This window comes from Lates calcarifer, linkage group LG4, assembly GCF_001640805.2.
Source record: "Lates calcarifer isolate ASB-BC8 linkage group LG4, TLL_Latcal_v3, whole genome shotgun sequence".
Taxonomy (NCBI): Eukaryota; Metazoa; Chordata; class Actinopteri; family Centropomidae; genus Lates; species Lates calcarifer.
Window position 1 is genome coordinate 14635149 of NC_066836.1, and position 27394 is coordinate 14662542.

General features: G+C 42.0%; 1 protein-coding gene across 1 annotated transcript in view; it reads right to left on the bottom strand.

The window, feature by feature from the left end:
* Nucleotides 1–27394, bottom strand: part of LOC108883571 (neurocan core protein) — a 40502-nt gene that overhangs the window by 7001 nt on the left and 6107 nt on the right. Inside the window, exons 2-14 of the mRNA XM_018676882.2 lie at nucleotides 20844–20923; nucleotides 17891–18094; nucleotides 16771–16953; nucleotides 15992–16166; nucleotides 15032–15159; nucleotides 14093–14377; nucleotides 13414–13557; nucleotides 13173–13262; nucleotides 12921–13078; nucleotides 12681–12843; nucleotides 9262–10449; nucleotides 5457–5573; nucleotides 898–1011 (exon numbers count right to left, since the gene is read on the bottom strand). Of these exons, the coding sequence (XP_018532398.1) occupies nucleotides 898–1011; nucleotides 5457–5573; nucleotides 9262–10449; nucleotides 12681–12843; nucleotides 12921–13078; nucleotides 13173–13262; nucleotides 13414–13557; nucleotides 14093–14377; nucleotides 15032–15159; nucleotides 15992–16166; nucleotides 16771–16953; nucleotides 17891–18094; nucleotides 20844–20916 (3022 nt within the window). The 5' untranslated portion in view covers nucleotides 20917–20923. The remainder of the gene's footprint in view (nucleotides 1–897; nucleotides 1012–5456; nucleotides 5574–9261; nucleotides 10450–12680; nucleotides 12844–12920; nucleotides 13079–13172; nucleotides 13263–13413; nucleotides 13558–14092; nucleotides 14378–15031; nucleotides 15160–15991; nucleotides 16167–16770; nucleotides 16954–17890; nucleotides 18095–20843; nucleotides 20924–27394) is intronic.

Here is a 27394-nt window from a genome sequence, read left to right on the forward strand (position 1 = left end):
ATAACAGCTACTCTCTCTCTGTCTTTGTCCATTACTAGCACTATGAGGCATTGTTTAATCAGTGGGACCCTGTTTTTCTTGACATAAGTGTATGTGTCCTGCTGCCAGTTTCACAATCTCTTGCTGATCGACAAGTGGTGACAGTAACATGTTTCTGCAAAGAAACATGGCAACAAAAAACATGGAGGAAGCCAGCCGGCAAACATATCTGTGAACAATGCATTATTCAAAATATTTAAAAGAGCAGTGTTGCTCGCTATGTTTGATGAGACAAATTTGTTTGACCTCAAGGATACACACTGTGTTTTGGGAAAAAACACTGAATGTAAACATAAGTTTTGTTTGTTTACAAGAAAACTCCACAGGGCACCTTTAATCAGCAATGATCCTCAACCATAAAAATGGTATTACTATCAGAGCAAACACAAGAAAACTGTGTTTTTGATGGGTACTACCGACCACATTATCCTGCAGGCATATATATGGAGATGCTGAGGAAAAATGTGCAAATAGTAACTGAATGCCTGGAAAACAGTGTGTATATTTTGGTGCACGCAGGGGATTCAGTCAGTATCCATCACCCTGAAGCCCTGTGACACACAGATATACTGTCTGATAGCTGCAAAGAGATGCAGCCTTGTGATATTTTATTATGACATATAGCCATAACAGACGCTGCACACTGATCAGGATTATTTCCACCGGCACCTTTTACTGCTGGTATCAGACGCCTGGGAATCTTAATAAGTTCACCGCTGTGGCTGCACGCACACAACAATGTACTGAATTTGTTGGTGCTACAAAGTCCAATAACATTACGCATAATAATCTCCCTCACATAGCTTGGAGCCATCTGTTCTTCATCCATGTGTGTGTGTAGCGTTCTCTCCTTCTCACCTTTCTCACACGTGTCTCCTCCATAGCTGGGCAGGCAAAGGCAGAGGAATGAATCAATCTTGTCGACGCAAGTGCCTCCATTTTCACAGGGCTCGGACTGGCAGTCATCAACATCTGTGGGGAGGAGAGAAGCAGTGAGAACAGACGTGTTGCAAATCTCATTACGGTTTGAACTGAAAGGATGTTTTCTGCTGAAGGGATGTTGTTTGTAAAGGAGGAGAAGAAGAAAAAAACAGTGTGGGCGTTCAAGTACTGACACAAGAAGAGCTGGTCATTAGTCCTGGTTTAAACAGCGAAATGTGTCCATGCTGGTGCATACAGTATCATAAGAGTGTGAGGAGAATACAAACAGTCTAATCCCCTTTACATAACCTTATTTGTCCTCATTCTCTCACAGAGAAAGACACTCTGAAGCCTTTCAAGTGTTACTACATTCATCTTTATGCGTTTACAGGGCTTAAGGTTGACTTGATGTATGTCTAATCTCTTCTTTTGTCTCTTGTTCATTGTTTCCATTAACAAAAGGCTGCATGAGGGAGAAACAGCAGCCTGCACATTGCATTGCTTCTCTTCTAAAGCTGTTACAGTGCAGATATAAATTTGGGGGACAAGTTAGCAGACAGAGTGAACCTGACCAGAGGATCCAGGTTCGGGCTCCTATTTCAGCAGACTTCCACCCTGCTGAAGAGTCCTTAAGCAACAACAGATACACAACCAGCTCCAGGGCTGCTGCTCTGCAGCTAACTGCGCTCTCTAACCTCTCTGTGGCAGGCTAAAAGGAACATTTCTCTACGGGGATCAATAAAGCATCGCTTTATCATTGTAAATGGAGGGCATGTAATCTTCTTTCACCACTGTGGGGTTTTTTTGGGACCCAGAATAACAGATGTACCCCAGGACTGCAGAAATCTATTAAAACTCACAGCGAGAGTGCAGAAAGAGAAAGCAACTCACAAGTTTAAACTTGCTTCAGAGTATTTCCTCAGATCTTAACGGTTACTTAGTTTCAAGCAAAAAGCTGAACAGTGAAAAGGGTCAGTGGCTGTGAGCAGCTACTGTATATGTGTCAGACAGATCAAACTGAAATCAACTTTAGCCTCCCTCAAGACTTATATTTCAGACTGTCCTCACTGGACACACTGAGGGTTGGCTGCAAAACAGGTAGATACATTTTTCAGTCTAAATTAAATTGTGATTTGTCGATAAGATATATTGGATATTGCAGGGTTCTGGTGTGACACTAAGAGAGATTGTTTTTGAATCTTTTTTAAAATACAGTTTTTTGCCTGTGGCATCAAATAGTTTGAGGTTTGATCTAACTTTAATCTGACAACAGAGGTTGTTTATCTGTTTATAAAGATGGCAGCTCTTTTAAAGCGGATGAAGAAAAATGAGGCTGTTTTTTGAAGAAAGAAATAAACATTGAAACCAGAGATTTGTGTTAATGTGTTTTCTTGTAACATTTATTACTCTTCGAGCAAGCTCAAAGCTCTGACCAATCAAACAATGTTGTTTGCCTGTAAGATCAAATATCAGTTTAAGAGCATCAGTAGCCTGAAAGTTTTCAAATTTCATTTTTCATATTGAAAATAACCTTCTTTGACAGCTTGGTTCATTAGTTTACATCATTTAAAACCATGGTGTGTAGGACAGATTTAAATTAAACATTGTGGATCCAACTAAGCCAGATAATCTCCAAATAGTTTAGGCAAGAGAAAATTCATCTGAAAATCACACATTAGGATAATTTTTTTTATTATTTTTTTTTTACCAGCACTGGAGACATTAGAGCCCCAGTAACATGTCATGACCTCAGATTCTTTACAGAAAATAAATATTGAATGTTTTTAAAAAAATACAAAACTTAACATGTAACGTTTAAAAAAAATCTATAAATATGAAGAGTCCCCTCCACTAATTAATGACCTTGAATGACCCTGAGGTGCACTAATCCACAGTTTAACACACACCACTCTCTCTCTCCCCATTAAAATCAGTCCAGCTCTTTGTTGTTCAGCATAAAAAAGTCTGACCCCCCCGTCCCTCTCATCCATTATGCAGAGGGGAAGCTGCTCCTCAGAGAGATAATACTGCATATTCTGCAAATCCATAACAAAGCCTTCCAGCATACCCACGCATCAGCTGCTGGCTGTCAGTTTGATTGTCTGACGGTCCGTCCGTCCATCTTTCCCTGACACTGAACAACAGACAAAACTCTGAAAATATTAAGGTGCTCAGAGCCTGAATGGGACTGCGAATACAGATAAGTGTGTTACTGTATGTGGACCACTTTTTCATAAAGTGATTGCTTCCTTGAGGAATGGCTGCCTAATGAGCTGAGCATGTGTTAAGGAACAAATTAGGACCCTTAAGGAAAATTTATACCTCTGTGTCAAAGTGTCACAGTCAAAGGTAGTTCTAGTGTCTGCTTTGGGACATAGGGGAATAACAGCAAAACTCCAACTATATTTAGGCAGTTTATATTTAACAGTTTACTTTAAGAAGTGGGACATAGGGGTGAATGTACAGACTCTTCTATCACAATGTCAAAATACACAATATACTGTATAGAGATATAGTACAATTCTCAAAAAGTTGATTGAGGAACCTTTAAAGATTATTTTTGGCCACTCCTGTAAATCCAATATAATACCACTGACTTCCAACATTGCCAGCAATGGTCTCATACATCCAGAGAAAGCTATGTCTGTATACAGTATTAAAAAATCTGAGGTTTCTGCAGCTTCACCAAGTTACATTTAAGACATTTTAATACCATACAGAATGAAATTCATTGTGTTTCACAGCAAAGTATGAGAGATATCAATAAAAAACAGTACAGATTATAAGGTATCCACCATCTACACTTCATCTATCTATCTATCGCTATCATCTGTGAGCAGCCCTGCCATTTCCTATGTGTATTGCATAGTGGGAGAATAGTGTCCATCAACAGCACACTCAAAATTAACAGTGTTTAGCACGCACACTGTTTGCTTTAAACTTTATTCTGTCAGAATTTCACATGATCGAAACCTGCTCACAATAAGTATTTAGCACGGATTTGGGACACACTAAAAACCATGGATTCACATATGCTCCCTATCAACATTTTTGTGTTTTTGTTGAGTCGTGCTTTTGAGTTCTACCTGTTTCCTTAATACCTTGTGTAAGTGTAATGATCCTGTGGTCAGTGCATGCAGATACTGTTTTGCATGATCACATACTGTAATATGGCTGAAAACAGAAACCATGAGATTGAAACGCTGCCACACTGCAACTAAAACTACTACTGCTAAAAATGTATAGATGTAGTTCCACAGCAGAAAAAGCATACTATTACATCCAAATAATAACAAAGGTGCATCTACAGAAGTTGTGCAATAATGATTCAATAACTATAAGGTCATTTGGTTTCTTTAAAAAAAAAAAAAAAAAAAACTTGACTGTTTTTGTGTTGTGTTACCAGACCTCAGACTGCACTCAGTGTCACGCAACGACACATGGGGAAGCTGCGTGTGTGTTGTAGTTCTCCTGCTGCTTAAGCACAGTGACATGCACTGGTGTACAGAATGTGTGCGTAAGCTACTATTTGGAGTTAACACTCTTGCTACATGCCTGAGTAGAAATACATCTATTCTTTATACTGGGACACATGCCCCAGTAAAAGGGGTCCGGCCATGAGCTTTGTGAGTTTCATAGATTTTGAATCTAGATGGTCTCAGTTCTTTTGGTCATACAGTTCATAAAGGTCAACATCAGTTGTTGCTGTGTTGTCCTGACCCTTGTCCTTCCTGTGATAAAGTTTGTCTAGTCTTTATAGTCTGTCAGTCTCTGAGGGTATAATTATGAATAACAGTAATCCCTGCCTCTCAGACATCTTTATACCTCCACCAAGAAGGTTGTGTTTTCTACGCTCTTTGTTTCTTGGTTTCATAAAATCCTGCAAATGGATTTCCATGAAGTTCAGGGTACAGAAAGTCCTTCGGGTGAGGAACAATTGATTAGTTTTTGGTGCTGATTTGAAACTGGGATTTCCGCCATTAAACGATTTCTTCCTCTTCTTCTGTTTTTTTAGGCCATGAAACTAAGCGAGACCTTGACTTGATTCCAAAACCTTCAGGCATTTTTGCAGGGGAAAATGAATCAAATCAGCTTATATTGTAATGATGTCTCAGGGTGTTGCTGAGCGCTGGCAGAGTGTCACAGAAGTAGATCCATTTGTACATGAAATCAGCATCTTTTCTATGTGACGCCACTGAAGCCAGGAATTTTGTTTGTGAAAAGAAAACTTTGGTAGTGAGAGCCACCATATTTTGACCTTGAGGGAACACTGACATCACCCCTCTCTGACAATCTGAGCTTAACCTTTGACCCTAGGCTTTATTCAACCCCCTCCCTCTCACTGTGACGGATGCCTCGACCTTTGACCCACCAATAGGCCGTTGAAGAGCCTTATCAGTCAATATGTACAGACTGACGCAGAGATGGCAGCATTATGCCACTGTGTGTTTGTGTGTGTGTGTGTGTGTGTGTGTGTGTGTTTGAGCATCACTCACCAATCTCACAGTTCTCCCCAGTGTATCCTTGTGGGCAGTAGCAGCTGTAGCCCGTTCCCTGAGGAAGGCACTTTCCTCCGTGCAGACATGGGTTTGTCACGCAGGGCTCCACCTCGACTAAAAGAGACAGACGGATGGGGGGGTGGAGGAGGAATTTAGGGATTCAAAATATGGGGGTTAATTAATGATACTGTAAACGAGAACGTTTTTTTCCTGTGTGTAAATGTGATTTATTTTGGCACAGATAACATGTATATCTAAGCTTAGGGGCTGAACAAAGCTTAAAATATTTCTTTCCATGGTGATCCTCTAAAGTTGGATGGCTTAAACACAATTTCCCTCTACCACTGCTTGGATTCTAGATAAAAATAAAAATCAATGTATGACTCAGAGAAAAGGAAAAAAAACACGCCACCCTAATTTTCCATCATTGCAGCTCAGCTAAAACCAGCGGTTGCAACACACGCATATCCATTTCACACTCTGTCTCTTTTCAAAGGGATCAGAAGCCAGAGAGCCTCAACCTCGCCATCCACTCACAGCCACAGTTGTCATGGTTACCATATGGAAAGCGAGCCTTGGCTCACTCCGCCAAGCGTAGTGGGCAGCGTGAGAACTTCAGACATTAGCCATCCTCAACAGAAACGAGCAGACCTCCCGCCGAGCAACCCTGGCCCCGCTATTCACCCCCTAAATGTGTGCGTGTGTGTGGTCTCCTTCCACAATTACAAATTTCCATATCAATTGACACACCACCACGTGTTTCTCCCCTGAGCCGCTCATTATAGCAACTTAAGGTCTTTGAAAACCACCACTCGTTCATCCTGGCTGCAAAAGCTCGGCTGTGGGAGTCTTTGTTCCTGCCAGATCTCTCTCTCTCTCTCTCTCTCTCTCTCTCTCTGACACTGAGGACTGCTTAGGAGGAGGTGGTGTGTGAGGTTGACAGGGTGTGTGTGTGTGTGTGTATGTGCAGGTTTGTGTTTACACGGCACGATGAGCGAAAATCAATACCATGGCTATGATTAGCCCTGAGGCTGATCTTGTCCAATAACCAACCAGAAGCAGACATCTCAAGCTCACAACCTCTGAATTATCATCATGCCGGCTGATGTATTGGCCAAAACAAATGTTGAAGGGAAAAAAAAAGACAGTTTTCAATCACAAGGACTCCAATATTTCTCAATAGCTTCAGCTCTATAGATTTATGATAAATTTTGCGAGCCAATCCTCCCTGCCCATGGTTTGAATTCTGCTGAAGTCAGGTGCTAAAACCAGCCATGCATTTCATTTAATGTACAGCAGTCTGGCCTGAAGTGCACTTGTGCATCCTCTGCATCAGTCAAGGTCATGGCACGCCTTGGCAAATATCAACTGTTATGACAAGCAGATTTACTACAGTATATGGTGTGTGTGTGTGTGTGTGTGTGCGTGCCTGTATGTGTGAAAGATAAACCTTGTGCGACTGGCCGTTCATTAAAGCGAGTGGTGCAGAAAAATCAATAGTCGGTAGAAGGAGCAGACAGAGTGGACTGTCCGTCGCTCTGCACAGTGGCTGACACCACTGGAACAAACAACAAACAACAATAAGCTGGCAACAGCAAAATCCAACTATTAAGTTTACAGAGATAGGACAGTTAGGCGATAATACTTTCCAGCAGCGATGCTGAGATACATTAAAGTATTAATCTACACATCAGAAGTAGCCTTCGCTAAGAGTAATCACAGCTATAGATGCAGCGGAAATATGGTTTACTTTGGGAATATGATTTTTGGATAGACAGATAGACAGTTTAAATCTCACAAGTCATTGTTGGCATTTCTGTGAAAGTAGGAGAGCACAAAGAGGAAGGTGGAAACAAAGAAACTGACCGCAATTTAAATGTTCCATACTTAGATTTTAAAAAAATCAGTTTAAAAAGATCGAACAGTGGAAAGAAACTTGATGGCACTGTGTCTGTATGAATGTGTGTATTCATGTTTGAGAACAATGTGCTTTGTTGCTGAAGGTCCTTGAATCCAACCTGAGGCCCCTCTTCTCTCTTCTCTCTCATTGATTGAACTGACTGATGAAGTGCTCTGTGATCCAGTCAGAAGAACAAATACTGACCATCGCCATGAAACCCAACCACAAGGGACTCAACAGGAGCTGAGACTGTGTCTGTACATGAGAGTGAGAGAGATGTAAGCTGAAAGCCATTACTCTGGTTTAATCTCCTGCAAGCGCAGCCATCCACCTCTTCTGTTTGCGCAGCAAAGATATCAGTGTGTTTGTGTGTTTATGGCCTTCTGCCTGCATGACTCCAGGGTCTCTGAGTCAATCAATCAACCCTCATACTGTACACCAGCAGCACAGACGGTTGCCCTCGGCTTCTTGTCGATACAGTTTACAGCTGTTTTCAATCCGCAGACTCCTCAAACCCTGAGCAAGGCGGCTCGGCCGTGCCTGCTGCAGACATGAGTCGCTTTCAAAGAGAGCAAAATAAATCACCATAGAAATGTGTGATAGCATGATGTCCATGGGGCATTCAAACACCCGGTGATAGGACGTTTCCTGCATGCGCTCTCATTATCAAGCGAAAAATAAGTAGCAAACCAGGTGGCCAGCCAGGAGCTTCACTGAGATATACAGCGCTGCAGACTTAATCAACAGATTGTGTACGGTGGCGGGTATGTGATCTCTGCTTCTGGTGGGAATAAGAGATATGTAGCCAGGGAACACAGACTGAATCTTTTGAATAAATATGCCAGTGGAGAGGTCAGGAGAAGACAAATGAAAATGCAGTCTTAAAGGATAAGTCTGTTCTTTTACAAACAGGATGTTATTTTCATTGTTTAGCTAACATTTCTGTTATAATAAGAGTGTTACCAAAGTAATTCCTGAGATTAAGGAATCAATGACTTTTCTAAAACAAAAAGTGGCAGGGCAAGAAACACAAGCAGTCAGACAGATAACCTTAAACAATGCTGGGCAAGTTACTTGGAAGATGTAATCAATTAGTAGTATTTCTTTGCTAACTACGCTACAGCAACTAGTTATAGTGGTTGTTACATTTAGTTGTTCAGCTCAGCTCTGTCAAATATGCCTTTAAATTACCCCAAAGCCTCCACACCCACGCATCACATAATCTGTGTTTAGTATGTGTAAAAACAGAAATCCAGATATTATTACGTGATAAGCAGCCAGGCTAATGCTGTGGTTTTGAGGTGTTTACTGACCAACAACAGCTAACGCTAACTAACTAGCTCCAGTTACTGCAAGCGGCCATGAGCTTCACACACCCAACTATGAGCAAAACCAGCTAATTTCTCAATGTGGCTAACATGAGCAAGTCAGCCAAAAAAAAAAAAAAAAAAGAGACAATTTTGCAGTTGCATTTCTCCTCTTGGGCTAACCCCCGCCCAACACCTCCAGTCCAGAGACAAAATCAGACATCAAAAATGAGGCCAACATAAAATGCAGAGTAAGATAGCAGAGAATTACTGGGATTAGTTATGTAAAAACTGTAATCCCTATACTACCAGTTACTGAAAAAGGTTACCATATTACAGCAATGTGTTACTAAGTAGTGTGTTACTGCCCAACACTAGTTTAGCCAGAATATCTGAACCACTTAATTTAGTGGATTAAAGATAGTGAGCACACCCTACCAAACTGAACTTGTACTTGTACTTTTTGTTGAATTATGACAAAATCTATGACTGTTTAATGACAATAAATATCAAGATTCATGGCCACACAAATAACATAAAGCCAACCATCGGGGTGACAGTGTAAAACATCTCAAACAAGACAAGTGGTGCTTACTTGTTGGGACCGGAGTTATGGTACTGATGTTAGACCCTCTGCTGCTTTCCTCTTCCATGTTGCCGGGTAACAGGGCCCCTGAGCCCACCGCGTGAGACCAAGTGGGCTCCTCCTCATCCGGGTGCAATGACAGTATTGGAGGATAATCCCGAGAGCTGTTCAGACCTGCTTCCTCCACGGGGACCCAGCGAGACGACGTTGGAGGGTTAGTGGAGCTGTCCTGGTTGTCTGAGTGAGGAGATGACGATGGTTCTCCCGATCCAACTGTTTGAGATGGTGAATAGGAAGATGGTGACGACTGTGAGTGTGAGAGGGATGGGGTCTGGGAAGTCGATGAAGGCGAGGAAATGGTTGGAGAGGGGGATGTGGAAGAGGAAAGAGACGGGGATGGGGAGGGAGATTGGGATTCAAACAGGGGTTGAGATGGGGATGATTGAGGAAAGGATGTAAACACTGAGACTGATGGGGACGGCGAGGTTGACGGAGATGTGGATGGAGATGAGGACAGTGTTTGATATGTGTCTGCCAAAACTGACGGGGATGGGGTTTCTGCTGGTAAAGCAGACAGGGATTTGGACGTAGAAAAGTCAGCGCTTTCTGACACAGTTGTGGTCACCACTGTGGGCTCCACAGGACTGGCAGTGGTAGTCGTGGCGGTGGAGGCAGTGGACTGTCCTTTCCTGTGACCCCTCTCTCTTGATCTTTCCCTGGACCTCTCTCTTGGTTTACTTGTTCCAACCGGTCGTCGTGAGACTTGTATCTCCCCTTTTGCCTCTGCACCGGTGATTTCTCCACTCCCTTCATCTTCTCCTTTCCCTTTCTCCTCTCCTCTGCCCCTCTCTTCTCCTCTGCCCCTGTCCTCCCCTCTATTCTTCTTCCCCCTCCCTCTGCCTCCTCTCCCGCTCGCTCTGGAGGTCACTGTCTCTTCCCTCTTGTCGCCTGGCTGGGTTGTGGTCTCCACTTCGACACGGACCCAGGTATCCCCACTGGATGAGGTCATTTCAGGTGCTGTGGAGGCGGTGGACGTGTGGGTCTCTGAATTCTCCCGGCTCGTGGTGCTCTCTGTAGTCACAGGAATACTGGAGGCGGCCGAAGAAGATGCCAGATGAGTGGGTGAGTCTTCACTGGCTGGTGTAGCGCTCTCCCTCGGGGGACTGCTGAACCATGAAGTTCCCCAAGAAAACAAACCTGCGCAAAGGGCACGAAACAAACAAAAAGAAAAGGGAAGTCAGGGGGGCAATTATTGCAGACAAAGAGAGAAGTGCAAAAGACAAAGTCGAAAGTGATGAACAAAGTGAAAATCATCTTATGGATTCTCTCCGTCTTGCCAAGGGAGACAAAACAAACACTTTGAAGCTGTCTGAGCTATTCGTCAGTGCTCTCTTTTCTATCGCTGTACCAGCACTGTCTACACTCCAATATTATCAACGCTAGCGAGCAAAGCTCTGTGGACACTGTGAAGACAAACATTTAATAGAAAGTTTGGAGGAGTGCTGAACATTTCCCTCTACAGCATGTTAAACATTATTATCACTGGGATAAATATAACCAGAGAAAACTATATATAGCAGATGGAGAAGCTTACAAAGGCAGTTAGATAGGTGGGCTACATTTGTTTGTTTGTTTCAAAGGTCTAACATTCAACACTGAATGTAAGTGTGAGTTTTCAAACTAACATTACAACATGTTCATGTCATATCAGACTTAACATAATTACCAGTTTCTACTCGTACATGTCATACATGTCAACACCCAAGTTGTAATTACAGCGTAATTTTCTAAAAACTCATGTCAACCAATGTCCGCCTTTGAAAGCAATGTCAAAACACACTGTTTTTAATCCTCACACAGCATACTAGAATACAACCTTCTCGTTTGTCCTGTGACCAAACGCACTTGTCATCACATTTAAACCAGCCACTTTTGATTAAAGAAAATATAGCACTGAAGACAAAAAACATATGGGTGAAGGTCTAAAACCCCTCTGGACACATACAGATTCACAAACACACAATCGTGCCAAACCGAATGAAACGAACACCACAGTCTCACAAATTGCCTCAGAATTGAATCAACAACTCTGTAACACAGTTTCAACAAACACTGAACGGAGATGCCTGCTATTTCTTCCACAGCCAGCACATAAAAACCTGTAAACCCACAAGACCCCTGAGGAATGGGAAAAAGAGGTACAGGTTGATGAGTTTAATTTCACTCTTCTTCTGTTAGCTGCCTACGTTCATGTTTGAAGGAAAAACCCGATGCTTACAACCCACAGTGCCTGAGCCTCTGTGTTAATAACGGGCACCCAGCTAAAGAGAGACATGATTTGTCTGCTCATGCACTCCTTCAGGTAGACACAACACAGCCACAGAAATGAGCCTCTCCTGTTTCTAGCTCTGCACACTCTGTGTAAGAAATCGTGATTACACAAAAATGTTTGACTCCATTTAAACACATTTCTTAAAAACAGTCTCTGTAATGAGCTTTAATGGGTTCATTTGTATAGCAACTGTGCTCGAAACTGCTCACTGATGAGGGTTTATATTTGACTAAGGATCTATTAGAGTCAGAAAAACAGTTTTAGATTAGAAAGGTGCCTAAAAGAGGGAATTTAACCAAGACAGCCAAGACAGGAGCTGGTTGAACTGTCAAAATGCTAAGCAGAGGGGCTTCTGTGCCTCCTCTCCCCTCTCCATGTACTTATGGGTAAATGGGCAGGCAGGTATATATAGGCAATGTCTGTACAGTAGATAAGTGGCTGTGCAGTACTCGAAGAATCCTTGTAATATCTAAAATTTCCTTTAAATTTTGCATGAGTAAAAACTGATATTACTTCATCTTGTTACATTTTCCAAAGACGTCATGTACAAGTTAACTTTTAAAAGAACATCCGTTTGTTAACTATTCAGATTGACAGGAAAAGCAGTTGCCTACAGCTGGAGCTTGTTTGCTGTCACACATGGTGTCACTCACAGCTCATTAGTGACCCTACAGGAGAGGCAGCCTGAGCTACACAGAGAAGGTCAGCGTGGCTTTAGTTTGACTCCAAGCTAATTTCTGCTCGCCGGATGCAGGGGCACCAAAGGCCTTTGCTCCACTGCTCCTTCCCTTTTATATCTCTGTTCTTCTCTAATGAACCACGTTTCAGGGGCTTGTTTGTACTCTAATGAATGCACCGTCCTGTTGTGTTGCCCAACTGGGGCTTTCCCAACTGAGAAAATTAAAGGCAGAAATATGCCCAAAATACATACTCATAAACATTCACTGTCATTAAGCCCTGTCGATGCCTCATAATTTAAACGCATGAAGTGTATTCCTCTTTTTTCTTCTCTTTTTACATGTGACTCAGTTGCACATCAGGGCACCATCAGGGGTTGATTTAGTTCAGTGATTAGAAACACCAATAATTCACACACCTGGTGATGCTGTACTGGATGGATTAGACTCATTATTAGTGTTCTTTGTAGCTGTCTCCTCTTCCCCTGTTTGTCCCTTCGGTGATTGGGTTCCCTCCTGATCTCCAGTCCCCACCAGGTAGTTCCAAGGCTTCCAGATGGACTTCACGATCTTTGAGATCACCTGAAATAATGAGCGGATGGACAGAAAGTTGATTCTGTATTTTAAACCTTATAACAAAACCTTAAAACAAGACTTACCTTCTTATCAGCAGGTGTTGGGTGGACTGGGGGTCGGAAGAACTCCTCTGAGTCTGGACCAGGCTCCAGCGGCTCTCCCCAGTCTAAGGAGCTCTGTCCTGGGATCAGCTGGAGGGTCACATAGGATCCAGAGGACTCTGTGGACCAGGGGTCTGCGGCTAAGGAGACAAATGGGTCAGTGATAATCCAAAGTATCTTCGGTCAATACAAGCAATCTCTTTTACAGGCGTCAATATTAGTAATCAGACTCACAAGCATCAGCGCTGTGAAGCATGGCCTCCTCTTCAAGGTCAACCAGTCCTGTCCAGTTTGAAGGAGAAACATCACTGCCCTTTGAGGACTCTGCAAAGATGTAGGGGCAAAGAACATTATACTTGTAGCCAATCATGTGCATTGTAACTATGTCTGTATTTACTGACTGGATGGTAGATTCTTTGATTAATCAGCTGGTTCGTGCTGCTACAGATCTACTAATTGTAGACAAATGTAAAACCTGTGGTAGTGGTGGTTTGCTGTGTAGTCAGATCGGGACTGACTGTCCCTGTAGAGTCAGCATCACTTGAGCCTGTGAGGTAGCTCCAGGGCCTCCACAGGGAGGTGTAGATCTGAGAGATGGAGCCTGTATTCTTCACTTTACCTAGGAAACAAGGTGAAGACATTTGCTGTTCGCTGAAGGATTTTATCCAGTCTGTTTCAAAGCTTGAAACTTGAAAATTAACATCCAGATATTTAACTTTAAAACATCCTGTTGCCCCCCCACCCCCACCCCCGCTGATTCTGTCAATCCAGCAGTTTCACAGATACATGAGGGTGGGGTAGATAATGTGGATCAGAAATCAGTGTTGCCATAGTTACAACAGTGGCAGTGATATTTATTTTCATTGTTACTACATTAACAGCACTGAAAGCTTCCACAGCAACATCAATACTTCTCTTGTGAGTGAGACGGTACTTAAATTATTGTATCCATCCATTTTTGATCTACACACACTACAATTAATGACACTGACATGAAACATCATTACTAGATTGTTGCAGTGGCAGAGCAGATTGACTGTATTTGTGTTGTAATGTTGTTTAAATGATCCATAATGAGTTAGCTCTGCATTTCTCATAGCTTTTTACATACAACAACAGATGGAGCCAGTAGTTTTCCTCCTATGTTATAATACCTCTGTAGCAGTAAGCATCATACAGCACTGTAGTGTTGTCAGCAGTGCTGTTGGGTGTGACTGTGCGGACTCCCGGTTGGCTCCCTCCACAGTCCGGGCGAGGCCAGGTCACCGGGTAGCGGACGCTGCCATCAGACAGCCAGCCTGGAGCGCAGCTGTCCAGGCCGGCTCTCCAGGCCAGATATAGCTGCCCTACCGTGGCCAGCTGCCCCCCAAGGGACACGCAGCGGTCTGAGGCTGAAGACAGAGACAACCGGCCCGGGACTGAGGAGTGAAACACCTCACCTGGAGGAGGGAGACATAAGAGAGGAGCTTGTCAAGAAGCAGATGAAGCCTGTGGGTTAAATAACTACATATGAAGAAAACCATACATAAAATTACATAATGGTCCTGCTCCTTAAAGAATAAGGTATGATGATATTTTATATTTTTGTTACCCTGTCTGTGACACCACCTTCAAGCACATTTATTCCCACTAAAGCCAATAAAAGCATGTAATGAATACTGAGGTTTTTTGTTGGGGACTACTTTCAGCCGTGGATTAATTCACATTTTTTGCAATAGTAAGTCATTACAACAGCAGGACAGTGTTTGTGGGACTAGCTCAAAATAAACCACAGCACCCATGTTTATTTTACTGAAGGAGCATGTCATTCAGTACAGAGGTGTGACTCACTGTTTTTTTTTATAGATGTTGGACAACCACAGAGGTCTCTGACACAGAGGAATAAGCTTTGGCTACACAAACATCACTTGCTAGCAGCACTTTCATTGCAAGAAAAAAAGAGTATTGCAAGACGTATCCTTTAATATTGCAGACGAATATGATGCAAACATTGTTTAAAGCCAAAAGCTGTGACAGGTTTTGATGTGTTTTATGCATGTGTGTGTGTGTGTGTGTGTGTGTGTGTGTGTGTGTGTGTGCGCGTGCGCATGTACCATCCAGTTCTTTTGCAAAACAGTACACGTCAAACAGCTCTTTCGGGTCCCTCTTCCCATAATTCCTCACTCCAGCAGAGTACTCCTTGTGTCCATAGCAACCAAGCTCTGGCAGCTGGACAGAATAACTGTGGAGAAAACCATGGGAGAGTGTGGGAGTCATAAATGGGAATAAACCTCATTTCTTTTCCCTAATCACAGGAAATAAGTAGCATAAATATCTTGTAGACATTTTACTGTATGAACATTACTTCAGCTCACATATCAAAACTTTTATTTTCATTAAGACTTTAAATGTCAGCTCAGAATAAATTCTTTGCATTTAAAGGGCAAGGGATTAGAGTATATTAAAATACAATTAACAGCAAATAAACAACAGGGAGAGAAATAAGAGCATGATCCGGAAGCAGATGAGGTGACAAAACAAAAGAACTGAATATTAGTGGAAACAGCAGATGATCCAAGAGATGTACTGTATATATGAAGCTACAGCCAGTAGCTGGTTAGCTTATCTTAGCATAAAGACTAGAAAAAGGGGGTCACAGCTAACCTAGCTGTGTCCAGAGTCAACAAAGTCATCTACCAGCATCACTAAAACTAACCCATTATATGTTGTTTGTTTAATCTGCACAAAAACCACAGTTTCAAACCATAAGAGCCAGATTAACAGTTTCCCCATTTCCAGTCTTTGTGCTAAGCTAAGCTAATCACACCAGCTGCTGTGGGTAACTTTATATTTGGTGTACAGCCATGAGAGTGGTCTCAATCTCTCATTTAACTCTTGGCAAGACAGAAAATAAGCATATTTACTTTTTTCAGCTTCACAAATGTAAAAATCTATTGGTTTCTTTAGTCTTCTTTAATTATAAAGAGTAACCTGGGAAATTGTGCTTTTCAGTATTTTTGAGCCACAAAGTAATGATGTGACAGGCAGAGGGAAGTTATTGAACTTCTTCTCACCGGACGGTCTGATCATCCAACCAGCCGGTTGCACAGCTGGCAAAGCCATCATAGTACGCTGCCCACAGCTGGGCTGGTGTGGCAATCTGAGCAGAGTTTTCCTGGCAGGCTCGCTGTGCGTCGGTAAATGAGAGGGCGTAACGGGCACTTGGAGCCTGGTAGTGAAACACCACACCTACACGGGCAGACAGAGAGACAGGTGTTGAGGTTAAGTTTTTCAGTTCTTTTTATTTGAGATACACCAACACAGCAGAGTTTAAAATCAGTAAATCAGTGGGATGTAATCAATGAACATGTTAATGTGGCTGCAAACAGATAAATCTGCCACTGTGTGAGTTTCAGCAGAAATTTCACAAATGAGCAAACAGAAAAATTAGCACTGGTGTTTGGCCCAGACACTTTAATTAAAAGAATTACACAATTACTCAAGTGGAAAGCTAGATAACAAAAACAACACAAACACTAAGAACAGTGAGCCGCATCAAGTCAGTCATTATAATATTGATATGGTGAATCAATGTTATTAATGTTTAATTAAATAAAAAAGCTGAAAAGGGGTTGGCCTGTTAAAGCAGCTATTATCTATCTTACATTAGCACAACAACCCTTGAATGCAATAAAACACAAAAATCAATTAAGTTCGACGAAGAATTTTAAAGTCTCTTGTGTTAATGCTGCTCAGCAGCTTTTCTGCTTAGTTTAAATGTTTCCTTCAGGGAGTTGTGGCACTTTAAACTTTTCTCACAATGAAATCCCCCGTCAGTGGCTGCTGCACTTACCGGAGACCACCAGGGGCACAGTGTCTCTCTCATAGTCGTTACCCATGACAACCTGACAGTGGTAAGTGCCTGAGTCGTTGGTACGGAGACTGGAGATCTCCATGGTAGCATTCAGGGGATTGGCAGTGTATCCTGGCAGCATGACGCGGCCACTGAAAGCCTTATTCACCTTGATTACATCACCTTTGGCAAAGAAAAAGAGGTTTCTTCATTACAAATGTCCACTGGCATCCTGCAGATTTTACAGATAGAAAACAAACTTTAAGGGACCCTTGATAAATAAATGGAGATGAAATTTCATTATCAAATTTCATTTTCTAAAAATACTGGAATACTGTATCTCATTTTAATTGCAGGAGCTGCTGTTGTCAGATCTTTGTCATTGTTTTGCTTTGAAAGCTTTCAGATTCACTCAGATTCATGATTTTTCTGACACCAGAAACAATGTGAGATCACCTTTTAGGTTGATATGGCAACTTTTTTGCAAACAGTTGCCTGTTTACACATGCAGCAGATATGTAGCAAGATTAGCATTAATCTGAATTATGTTTTCAGTCACCCAACAAATATTTACTCTCTTTTAGCCCAGCTTGGTTTTGGTCTTCACTCATTCATGAGGTAAATATCTGGCTCTTTACCTGCTAAATGCTCCACTATGTTCACCAGCAAGTTGCTAAGCTGATGTCTGCCTTTTGGTGCACGCAAAAACAATGAATTAAAAGATACTAAAACTATTAGGAGGCCCGAAGTACATTAATTCAATCAAGCACTTAGCCTTGACTTTGCTACAACTCCTCAACTCAGACAGATCTTGAGTGTTTATGAGTACAGCGGAAAACCGCTGAAAGTTTATCATTTTAATTCCAGGAGCTACTATTGCTTATCAAAGCCTTCAGATTCATTCTTTAAATACTCTGAGCTGAGCAGACCTGCAGAGTCAGGTGATAATTGTCTGTGAAAGACCTTTTTTCCCACATACACACAGTTGTTACTGTAAAAATATTCAGTACAGCTTTAAGAATACACTCCAAGCTTTTGTGCAAATGTTACCTGACTGAGTAATGCAGAGTAATGTCGGTCTTTATCAGCTGCACACTGTCACAGTACGTGTTTGTTTTACCTTTAGCTGAGAGCACAGTCTGCTCCAGAGGTGCACCTTGTCCTCCTGCTGGCAGCCTGGTGCGAGTCCACAGGAGGTGGGGAGGCTGGCCGGAGGAGCTGGTCTGGAGGGTGAAGACACAGGGGAGGACGGCTTTGCCTGCCAGTGTTTGTTGTACTGTAGGATGGGTGATCCTACGCATGTTCACTATGGAGGAGGCTTCACCTAGAGAGGAACAACAAGAGAACAGAACATAATTGGATTACGTAATTAAATATGTTGGCGGACATTTTGCTTAACAAGTGAAGAAAACAATGGAGAGTAAAAAGTGCAGTAAATAAGTTCCTGTGATGATGATTCATCAGATGTGTTGCATAAATCTACTTTGAGCTGATAAATACTTTCTGACAGACACGAGTAAGTCTGCTTGGGTTGATTAGCATAAACGCTACACTGTGCAGTAAGCAGTCACGGAGATATAAGAAAGTGTATACTGCACTGTAGTTTCTAACCAAGGTGTCTGCTAACAAGACCTCTGGGATTCATTAGCAATATCTCACACTCACATTTCCATACAAGGATGAGGAACTTGTTTTATCACTCCAGCAAAGGAACACACCTCAGACACACACCTGTACGCTTGAGCATAAAAACTATTTCCTATCTCTGTGTTCCCACCGTTCACACAAATGACTTACACTGTCACTCAGATTAATACATTTTAAGTTATTTCATGCCAAGGAAACATCAGTGTAAAGGCAATGTCACTGTAGGAGGTAAGTTCATGGTTCTGCAGATTGAAGAGATTCAGCAGGTCACTCACTCTGGTTGCCATGATATACAGGTTGAATGTAACCATGACAACAGGATCACTTACACAGACATCATCCTCCAACCAACCAATTCCCACCTTTTTGTGGCCTTATCCTCTGTGGACCTTTCTGTAATATACTGGGCTTCCATTACTTTGTTTTATTTTATTCTATTTTATTTTGAAATGCATGTGGTTGAAATTATGTTCTTTTTTAACATAAAATTTTTCTTGCTATAAAATGTAATTTCATTAAAAAAGCTCACATAGCTTAATGGAGCTATCTCCTTGGCAACGGGTCATACTGCAGCTGCTTGAGTCAAGGTTTTTAAGGTTAAGGTTTTTTTTTAAACTTCTAAACTTTCATTTATAAAATCAACGATTGAAAACACACTACGGTACACTCATTAATAATCCATAGTAAGTTCATGAGCTGTTACTGCTCATTTAATCAAGGAGTAACATGGACTGTAATGTGCTATAATGTCTGTCAACATACCAACAAAACAAATTTGTTCAGGGATTTTTGTATCTGTTTTCCTTTTTCTGTTAATCAAATACACCAATTTGTAGAAAACTAATATGACCATAACAAGAGAATCTGTATTAAAAAACAACAACAAAGCCTTATTTGGAATATTGCACATGGTGGAATTGAATCCCCGAAAGATATTTCCATCTGCATTTAGATTGGAACGGTTTTCCACAAGCTGAACCCCCTGAGAACATCTCTCTGCACTGAAGAACACCACCCCCCCCAAAAAAAAATTTAAAAAATCAGATGTAATCACAGACTCACAAATACTAGGGAAAAGCATCAGAGCCAGAACGAGACAGAGAGCAGGAGTGAGAGAGGGACAGAGGGAGAGAAGGAGCCTCAGAAACTGAATGGTGGAAACTGAGGGACTTCGAATGACAAGTGCACCCTGTAGCATGCTGGTGACAGATGGGACAAAAGAGAAACAGCCTAAAAAGAGGAGCAGAGAGCTGGAAGTGACATGAAAGGACACTCTCTGTCATTAACAGATGCCATCTCTTATTCCTGTCAGTCCTCCTCCACTGAGCTGTTTGGATTACAGATAAACTGTTTTATCAATCTTTCTTAAAGTGAAACTTCAGATTGTACGGCTAATTGAATTTGACCATTTCATTCCAAAAATTGTTTTTTTTTTAATACTAACAAATACTAATGCAGCAACAAATGTATAAATGCTGAGCATGCTGAGTTCAGCATGATTTGAGGCTGATAATGTGATCCTGGTTCAGGAGGAATTGCAGTCGTCACAACTGGTGCACTACATCTCCAATATTTATCATTAACCTGGTAAACTGTTTGCCATCTCTCCATAATCAATTGAATTTTAGTACTGGGTAGATCATTTTGTTCATATTTGGATCCTGGATTTTGCGACAAAAACAGATAAAACATGACTGAATGTGGATTAAAAACCCTCCTGTCACAGCGTAATGACTACTAAAGTTACGTTTTAATTTTACAAATAAGAGATGCAGTTTCTCCTTTTAATGAAAATCCAGGCCGACCAGCTACCACCATGCATGCCAATTGCAGGAAAAGTAATTAAGGAGAGCAACTTATCTTTACAACAGGCAGTCAGCAGGCTGTATGTGGGACCTCAAACCTACGATACTATCCACCAGAGACTCACAGCTCTGACATGTTCTGTCTTTTTGCTCCATAATTGTGAATTTTATGCGTAGTTGTAATGGAACAGATGGTCGGCTAAACTTGCACAAATGGGTTTGGAGGTGTTCCAGCTCAATCCCACTGAGCATGTCTGCAAACATCCTCAGCATGTCAGCTTTCACTTACAACACTCAAATTAGTATAGACCTGTCTTCTGAATTTATGTCTATGGAAAAATTAATGTGGGAACTCTTTTTTTCTGTATTCTGGTCCAGCTGCTTGTATTCTGGCCCTTGCTTTATTCTTTCCTATCCTTCCTTTCATCTACCCTCTCTCTGGTCCTCTTGTCCCTCTTCCCCTCCCTCTTCTTTCACTGAACACTCTTGTGTGCTGACATATTCTGTTACCATTGACTGTTGGTCCTTTATAAACCTGAAACTGCTGATTAGGTTCTGCAGCACTTGGAGATGAAGGGGTTGAAAGAAACAAAAAGTGGAGGTAGGAGGCAGAGAACTCACCCAAGCTTAAATAGAACAGCAGCATCAGAGCAAAGAGGATCTGCCGCCCAGCTGCACACAGAGCGAGCACCATCCTGGACCTGCAGAGATTGGGGGGGGGGGGGGGGGGGGGGGGGGGGGGGGTGCAGGGAAGAGAGAAGTGAGAGAGAAGTGAGCGTTGAGAAGGAAGGCAGAAGTAGTAGTGACAGAAGAAAGCCAAGGTGAGGCTTTAGATCAAATATAGTTACAAGTACATGGCACAGACAAGTGAATATCTTATTTTACATTCATCAACTGTGAACAGTACAAATCTTAAAGTTTAGCTGCTAGCTTCACTTGCAAGTATATCATCACCCTCAATCTTTTAAAAAAAAAAAAATCATATAATATAATAAGATGACATATCTGTGCACGCATTGTCTTATCACCCCGAACATGCATGCTTTCCCCTTAAAGACAAACTAGGTACTGTAAATGTGCTCTGTCTGGAAGCTCCCTGCCTTTGGTCTGTGTGTGTGTGTGTGTGTGTGTGTGTGTGTGTGTGTGTGTGTGTGGGTGTATGGGTGTGTGTGAATGAAAGACTGGGAGGCAAATTGTAAAGCTCTTTAGATATAAGTGTCACATAAATGCAGTCCATTCTTACTGCCAGGTTTTGGTAATTTTCCTTGTTTGAAACAGATGAAGGGCTGCTCTTACTCTTGTATGTGCCTGTAAAGCCTCTACAGCTAATTGGACCAAATCAAATCCATCGGACTGTGATACAAACAAAGCTGCGTTTCTTAGTTAAAAGCTACAAACTGAGACAAAGGGTTTCCACCTGATGGAAATTATATGTACTGTTAACCCTGCCCTTTTCTCTGTTGGCGGTGTTCATGTCACTCATCTTGAGGAGCTGTTTACCATGACAGCAGTTGAGGTAACCATCATCTGTTAAGCCACAACAGGTGCAGCATGAAATCTCACACAAAGACTAATGCTGCCATTCACAAGCTTTTTCAATGAGCAAATTACTCATACCTTCTTTTGTTTCTCTCTCATTTAATCTTGTTGCAGTGACCTCCTTGTGCCATAACCATCAGCCTCCCCACTACAGAATATCCAGCTCACCACTGGCTACACCTCTAAAAACTACACCAAACACCCCAAATGGCCTTGAATACTGAGTCGCTGAAAAGCAGCTCTGAGGTAAATGAGGTGACTGAGTAGCTCGCACAGTCTCACAAACAAGGACAGATAATAAAAGTACCATATTGATTTCATTTCTTAGTGTTATAATATAATAACAAATAAGTAACTGCATCTGAGAGGACACTTAAGGACTCAGACACAGTTCACTAGAGCTTGTATTCAGCGCTTTCCAGCCAGAGCTTTCCAGAGCTAAGACAGACCATTGTGTGTGTGTGAAGGAGAGGCTGTAAACCGTTGGCACTGCAATGAGAGAAAGTGACCTTTGACCCCTTTCACTATTGGAGATTTGAGGATGCCCTGTTGGATACATTACATTTATTTGGCAGACAGCGACGTACATTTTTCACCCAGTCTACCATCATAGCTAAAGCTGCTTAGATTTCTAATACAAATCATAGTATCCATCACCTGTCCTGCACCTGGCTGAAATCGGCTATTAGACGTTGTAAGGTCTGATTTGATCTTACGCCAGAGACACAGTGATAAATCTAATGAAGAAAACTGGATTGAATCTTATCACATCCAAATGGTCTTTCTCCAAAGTATAAGACTGGATTAACTTCTAGTATACTGCAGTAAAAAAGTGATTCTGGTGCATTCCTACTGCACAACATAGAGGAAATCCTACCACACATCACAAATTAGCTGACTTTGCCAGAGGATTTGGCTTGGGGCCCGAAGCTTCTCAGCTCAATGGAGAAATGCCTGAGAGAGAGCTTTATTGCCCCGTACTGGTATGAAATGGAGATGAAGAGAACACTGTTTGAAGTAAACACAGCTTTGTTTTATACAGTCATGCTGATTTTTAGGGGAATTAAGCAACATAAATAACTCTAAATTGTTCATTTACTTGTGGACAAAAATTGGTTCTTCACACCCTCCTGGCTTCAAAGGCATAACCAGTAGAAGCTTGATAGAAGACCATTTGAGGAATCTGAAATAATTTGAGCCGAAATGAGCCCAACATGTTTGGACTGTCGAGATTTCAGTTACATAAAGTAAATAATTAGTCCAAGAAAGCAAATGGCCTCTTTGCATTCACCAAGGTAACAGCAACTCATGCCAACAGCATCCCCAATGCTCAGAAAGAAGATTATGCAACACCAGCTCAACCCTTTATAAATTACAGGAATAATGGTGTCTCTCTTCTCTGGCTATGTGAAAGCCCAGTAAAATGTTTAACCGTATAAAGGTGGAGCGTGTAAGGCAAAGAAAAACATTCCTCTCAGATATTAAAGCACTTGGTGACACCTGCCAACTTAAACTGTCATTAAACAACAATTTGTCGTGCGATTTTTAATAGTGGGCAACCAAGTCCGTCTTGGACTTTTTGAAAAAGGGGATTCTGGTGAGGGTGAGACCCCACGGTGCCACACACTTTGAGGCATCCCACCATAAAGGTGGGTTAGGACCTTGTGATGGGCTGTGACAGATTGGGGTCGAACCGTTGGACTCTTTGCATGTTGAAAGCCTGCGCCATTGGTTGAGCTAGCTGGGTGGGTGACAAGAGATTTCTAAAGGTTTGGAGAGGGTCATGACACAGAGGAGTTTGCCCAGTCTTGTGAGCAGAGAGCATTAGAGAGTGCTGTATCTGAGGCCCTGGGACTGGCAGGGGCCCAGTAGCCACTATCCACGGCAACAGAATTCAAAGTTCAGCCTATGGACATCTCTATGGATTCTATACGACACATAGACTGTGTTCCTATAGACAGCAGCCATTCAAAGTTTTACCAGAGGGGATTTACGACATACAGTGCTCTGGCCACCCAATCACACCAGCCGCATACTAACCAGTACCACCTTTTGTTAGGGAAGAGACATCAGATGTTGTGAGCGCCTCCCTCTAAATCGCCCCTCTTCACTCTCACAGGCACAGTTGTGTCTTGAGGAGAAAAGAGCCAGAAGTCTCTAAAATGCTTCAGTGGACATCAATGTGGATGTCCATCCGACACATTTTCACGATGTTGTCTGAATGGGACGCATTCTCAGCTCATTGTAAGAGCCAGCGAGCAGGGTGACAAGAGATCCAAAGAGAGCTAACAGACAAGGCTGGCAGACCTACATTATGGCTCAGCACTAAGCTGTCAATCTGTTGAAGCAGGAGACCAACTGGCCTCATGATCGTCATGACGCAGGCAAGACGGGCCCCTCGACCCAAATCTCCTTCGGTTCTGCAGCTGGTGGGAAAATTGCTTGAAGAGAAAGCATGAAAATCTGGAACCCATCATCTCAATTACTGCTGTGGCTGTTAGATCATGTTCATGAGCGCTGCATGATAGCTTTTTACTTATAGTGCCTTCATCATGCTACACTGAAGTGTGTGAGTGTGTGTGTGTGTGTGTGTGTGTGTGCTCACAGACTGCAAAGATTTACTTAATCAGGCCAGGTTGGATTCCATGTTGAAAAACACACACACACGCAGCTGTAATGGTACAGTTACTATAGAGTCCCACATCAAACCTCAGCCAACGAAGAAGTCACTGAATCTCTCAAATTTTGCACAACACACTAAAACACACACACAACAACACGAGTAGCTTAAGTTTGCTGAACCCTACAGTACTCTGCAACACACAAAAAAACGTCGTATAAATTACTGCTGCTCGGGTTTTCCACTGACAGACGTTGAAAAACAGGCAACAGTTGATTTTGTTGACTGACTGGTCATTTTTTATTTATTTTATTTTTTTTTTGTTTGTTTGGTGAAAATCTGTCCAGGGTAACAATAGTATTATATTTAAATATTTTTCATAAAGAATAACCCTGTCTCTTACTATAGATGAACAGGGCTGGAAAAAAATCGTATCATGATTTTTTTTTTTCAGTCGATATTGATATATTTATCATAATATAAATCAAATCGCTATTTCTGTCAAGGTTTAATGTTCCTTTTTAATCCTAAGCGAGGTGTGAAGATACCATAAGGTCAATTTTTTATTTTTTATTTTTTCGAAAAGCATGGCGCTGGAGAAAGTAGTCACTATGGTCTGTTGTTGTTGCGCAGGTATCACACTGGTTGTTTTACGGGGACCACAGGCACTTGCTTGGGTTTGGGACTGTAGAGTTCTGCATTGCGCGTGCTCTATAGGACTGCTGCTTCAGTTGGTAAAAAAAAAAATAATAATAAAATTAAAATTAGTGGTATTAGTGGTATTACCTGTCTTTGTGGGAACATGCTTTCGACACAATTTGTGGTGCATGCTACTTTGCTTCTTGTCGGACGTAAGCCAGAATACCTCCACACTACCGAATTCCTGGGACCCTTCTTTTCAACAGTCTCCTCGTCTTTTCAGCCTCGGCCTGTGTCCGTTCAGGTGTTTTCTTCAGTAACGATGTCGCTCGAGTTTTCATCAACATTTTCTGTCGTCACTTTCCTTTTACCTCGTTCACACTTCTAATGTTCTGGCGTGCACGGCTAAAGTAGCCAAAATATTAGCACGTGAGCTGCTGCTCCAACACACGCTGTGTGCGTCAACCTAACTTGACGTGGCTGGGTGGAGGTCTATCGACGTTGTATCAATCGTGTGTTATACTTCTGTTGAGGGAAAAGTTATTTCGCGATAACTTTCGGTTTTTTCCGCTCAGCCCTACCAGGAGCAGATGGTGCTGATAGTCGCTTTCCAAGAGCTTCATCCATTCTTGCATTTATAATAGAAGGTTAGAAGGTTAGAATACGTCGTCTGAGCAGCTCTACTTCTTCAGGACTGTCTGGACTCTACAGTGAGTTACTATCGTAGCGTGCTGAGACAGGCTAGCTAGCTGGTTAGCATGCTAAAGAAGCGCTAAAACAATAAAAGCAAAACACTGGCGTTACTTTTCACCGCTGGAGACAGCTCTTGGTGAGTAAAGGAATGAAGGTTCCACCAGACTGGTGAGTAAACACCTGTTGATGCTAATATTGGCTTTGATATGATAGCAAACGTAGAAATAGCTCCTTTAATACTTGCAATCTATTACTCAGAATTTTGTTGTGGTTATTTTGGCTTTGGGAAGGCTAAAACTCATGAGATTTTATTTATGTGCAATAATTTTCTTTCCCCAGAAAATAATAAGTCATATGCTTTGTTTTGTTTTTTGTTTTTTTCTTTTCTGCTTGGCATTTGGTAGAATACTCTTCCCCCTAGCAGAAGAGAACACAAGCTCTTCTTGCCTCCAGGGGAAATTAATTTCTGATTACTTTTTATTTTTATAGTAAGTTCTAAAACCTTTTCTGGGCAACAGCACGATGACAACAGGAAACAGCAGAATTGATGTCTAAAAATATGAAGTAGCTTAAGAGGAGAGGCTTGAGGACTTCAGATAAATCTGTACTATTATACTTTAGGACTGAGGCAGAGTCCATTTTACAGTAAGGAGTCAAACTGTCAGTCTAGTTTCTCCCTACCGGGACCTGACAGAAGAAGGTGATTCCTCTCCTACCCTTTTCCTTTAATCATGTCTCACAAAACTATTACCTCCAGAGAGTGGTGGAGTGAACAGCAGAATAACAGCTCCAGATGAGTGACAGACAAAGTGGTGAGCTGAGAGAGGGAGAGGATGAAGGAAGAGGAATGAAAGGAAGGTCATTTTATCACGTCGTCGTGACAATAATACACTGCCATGATGAAAGCTCTTCAGAAAAAAACTGCGTTGGAGGCTCTATAATAATTCTTAATTTGCTGGTTGCGAGAAGAAGGCTGCGGCTGCCTGTCTGCCCTGAATAGATGTGTGGCTGAAATTTGAACTTCTGCTTACACAGAAGCAATTTTCATTAATGAATTGTAAAGACATGAAAAAAATACAGTGATAGTATGTTGCAGTGGTGATTTGGTGCCATAAAAGAAACATTAAACCTGTGTGCATGAACATTAATAGCTCAGGAAATTAAAAACAGGGAAAAAAAATGACACTACAGAGGGAGAGTGAACTGCGCTGAATCAGGTATTCACTTCCTGCTCACAAACACACAGATAGCCTTTGTATTTAGTGTGCCTGTGTGGTGACTAATCACACTCAAAGCAACTAATGACTCATGCAGTCCTGGCATGGGCTTCAGATGGCGAGAGGACTTTGGAGAGCTGCTGGTCCCTCCGATTCAAGATTACACACTCCATCCTCTCACACTGAAACCATTGATCTCACTGGGCACAGAGACAGAGGTTACTTAAACCGTCTTGATAACACGCTTAGAAGCCAAGCTAAAATTTGGCTGGATGTGTGCGCAGTAAAGCGCGTAGAGGGGGCAATTTAGATCGCTCTGAAGGATCCTAGACAGACAAGTATGGTAGGAAGGAGAGAGAGGAATAACTTCTTAAGTCATGACTTGGGTTTGTAGAGAATGTAAGTGGGTTATATGCACTGTACAGTCGATGGTTGTTACAATTTTCCTGTTCTTTTCATTAATT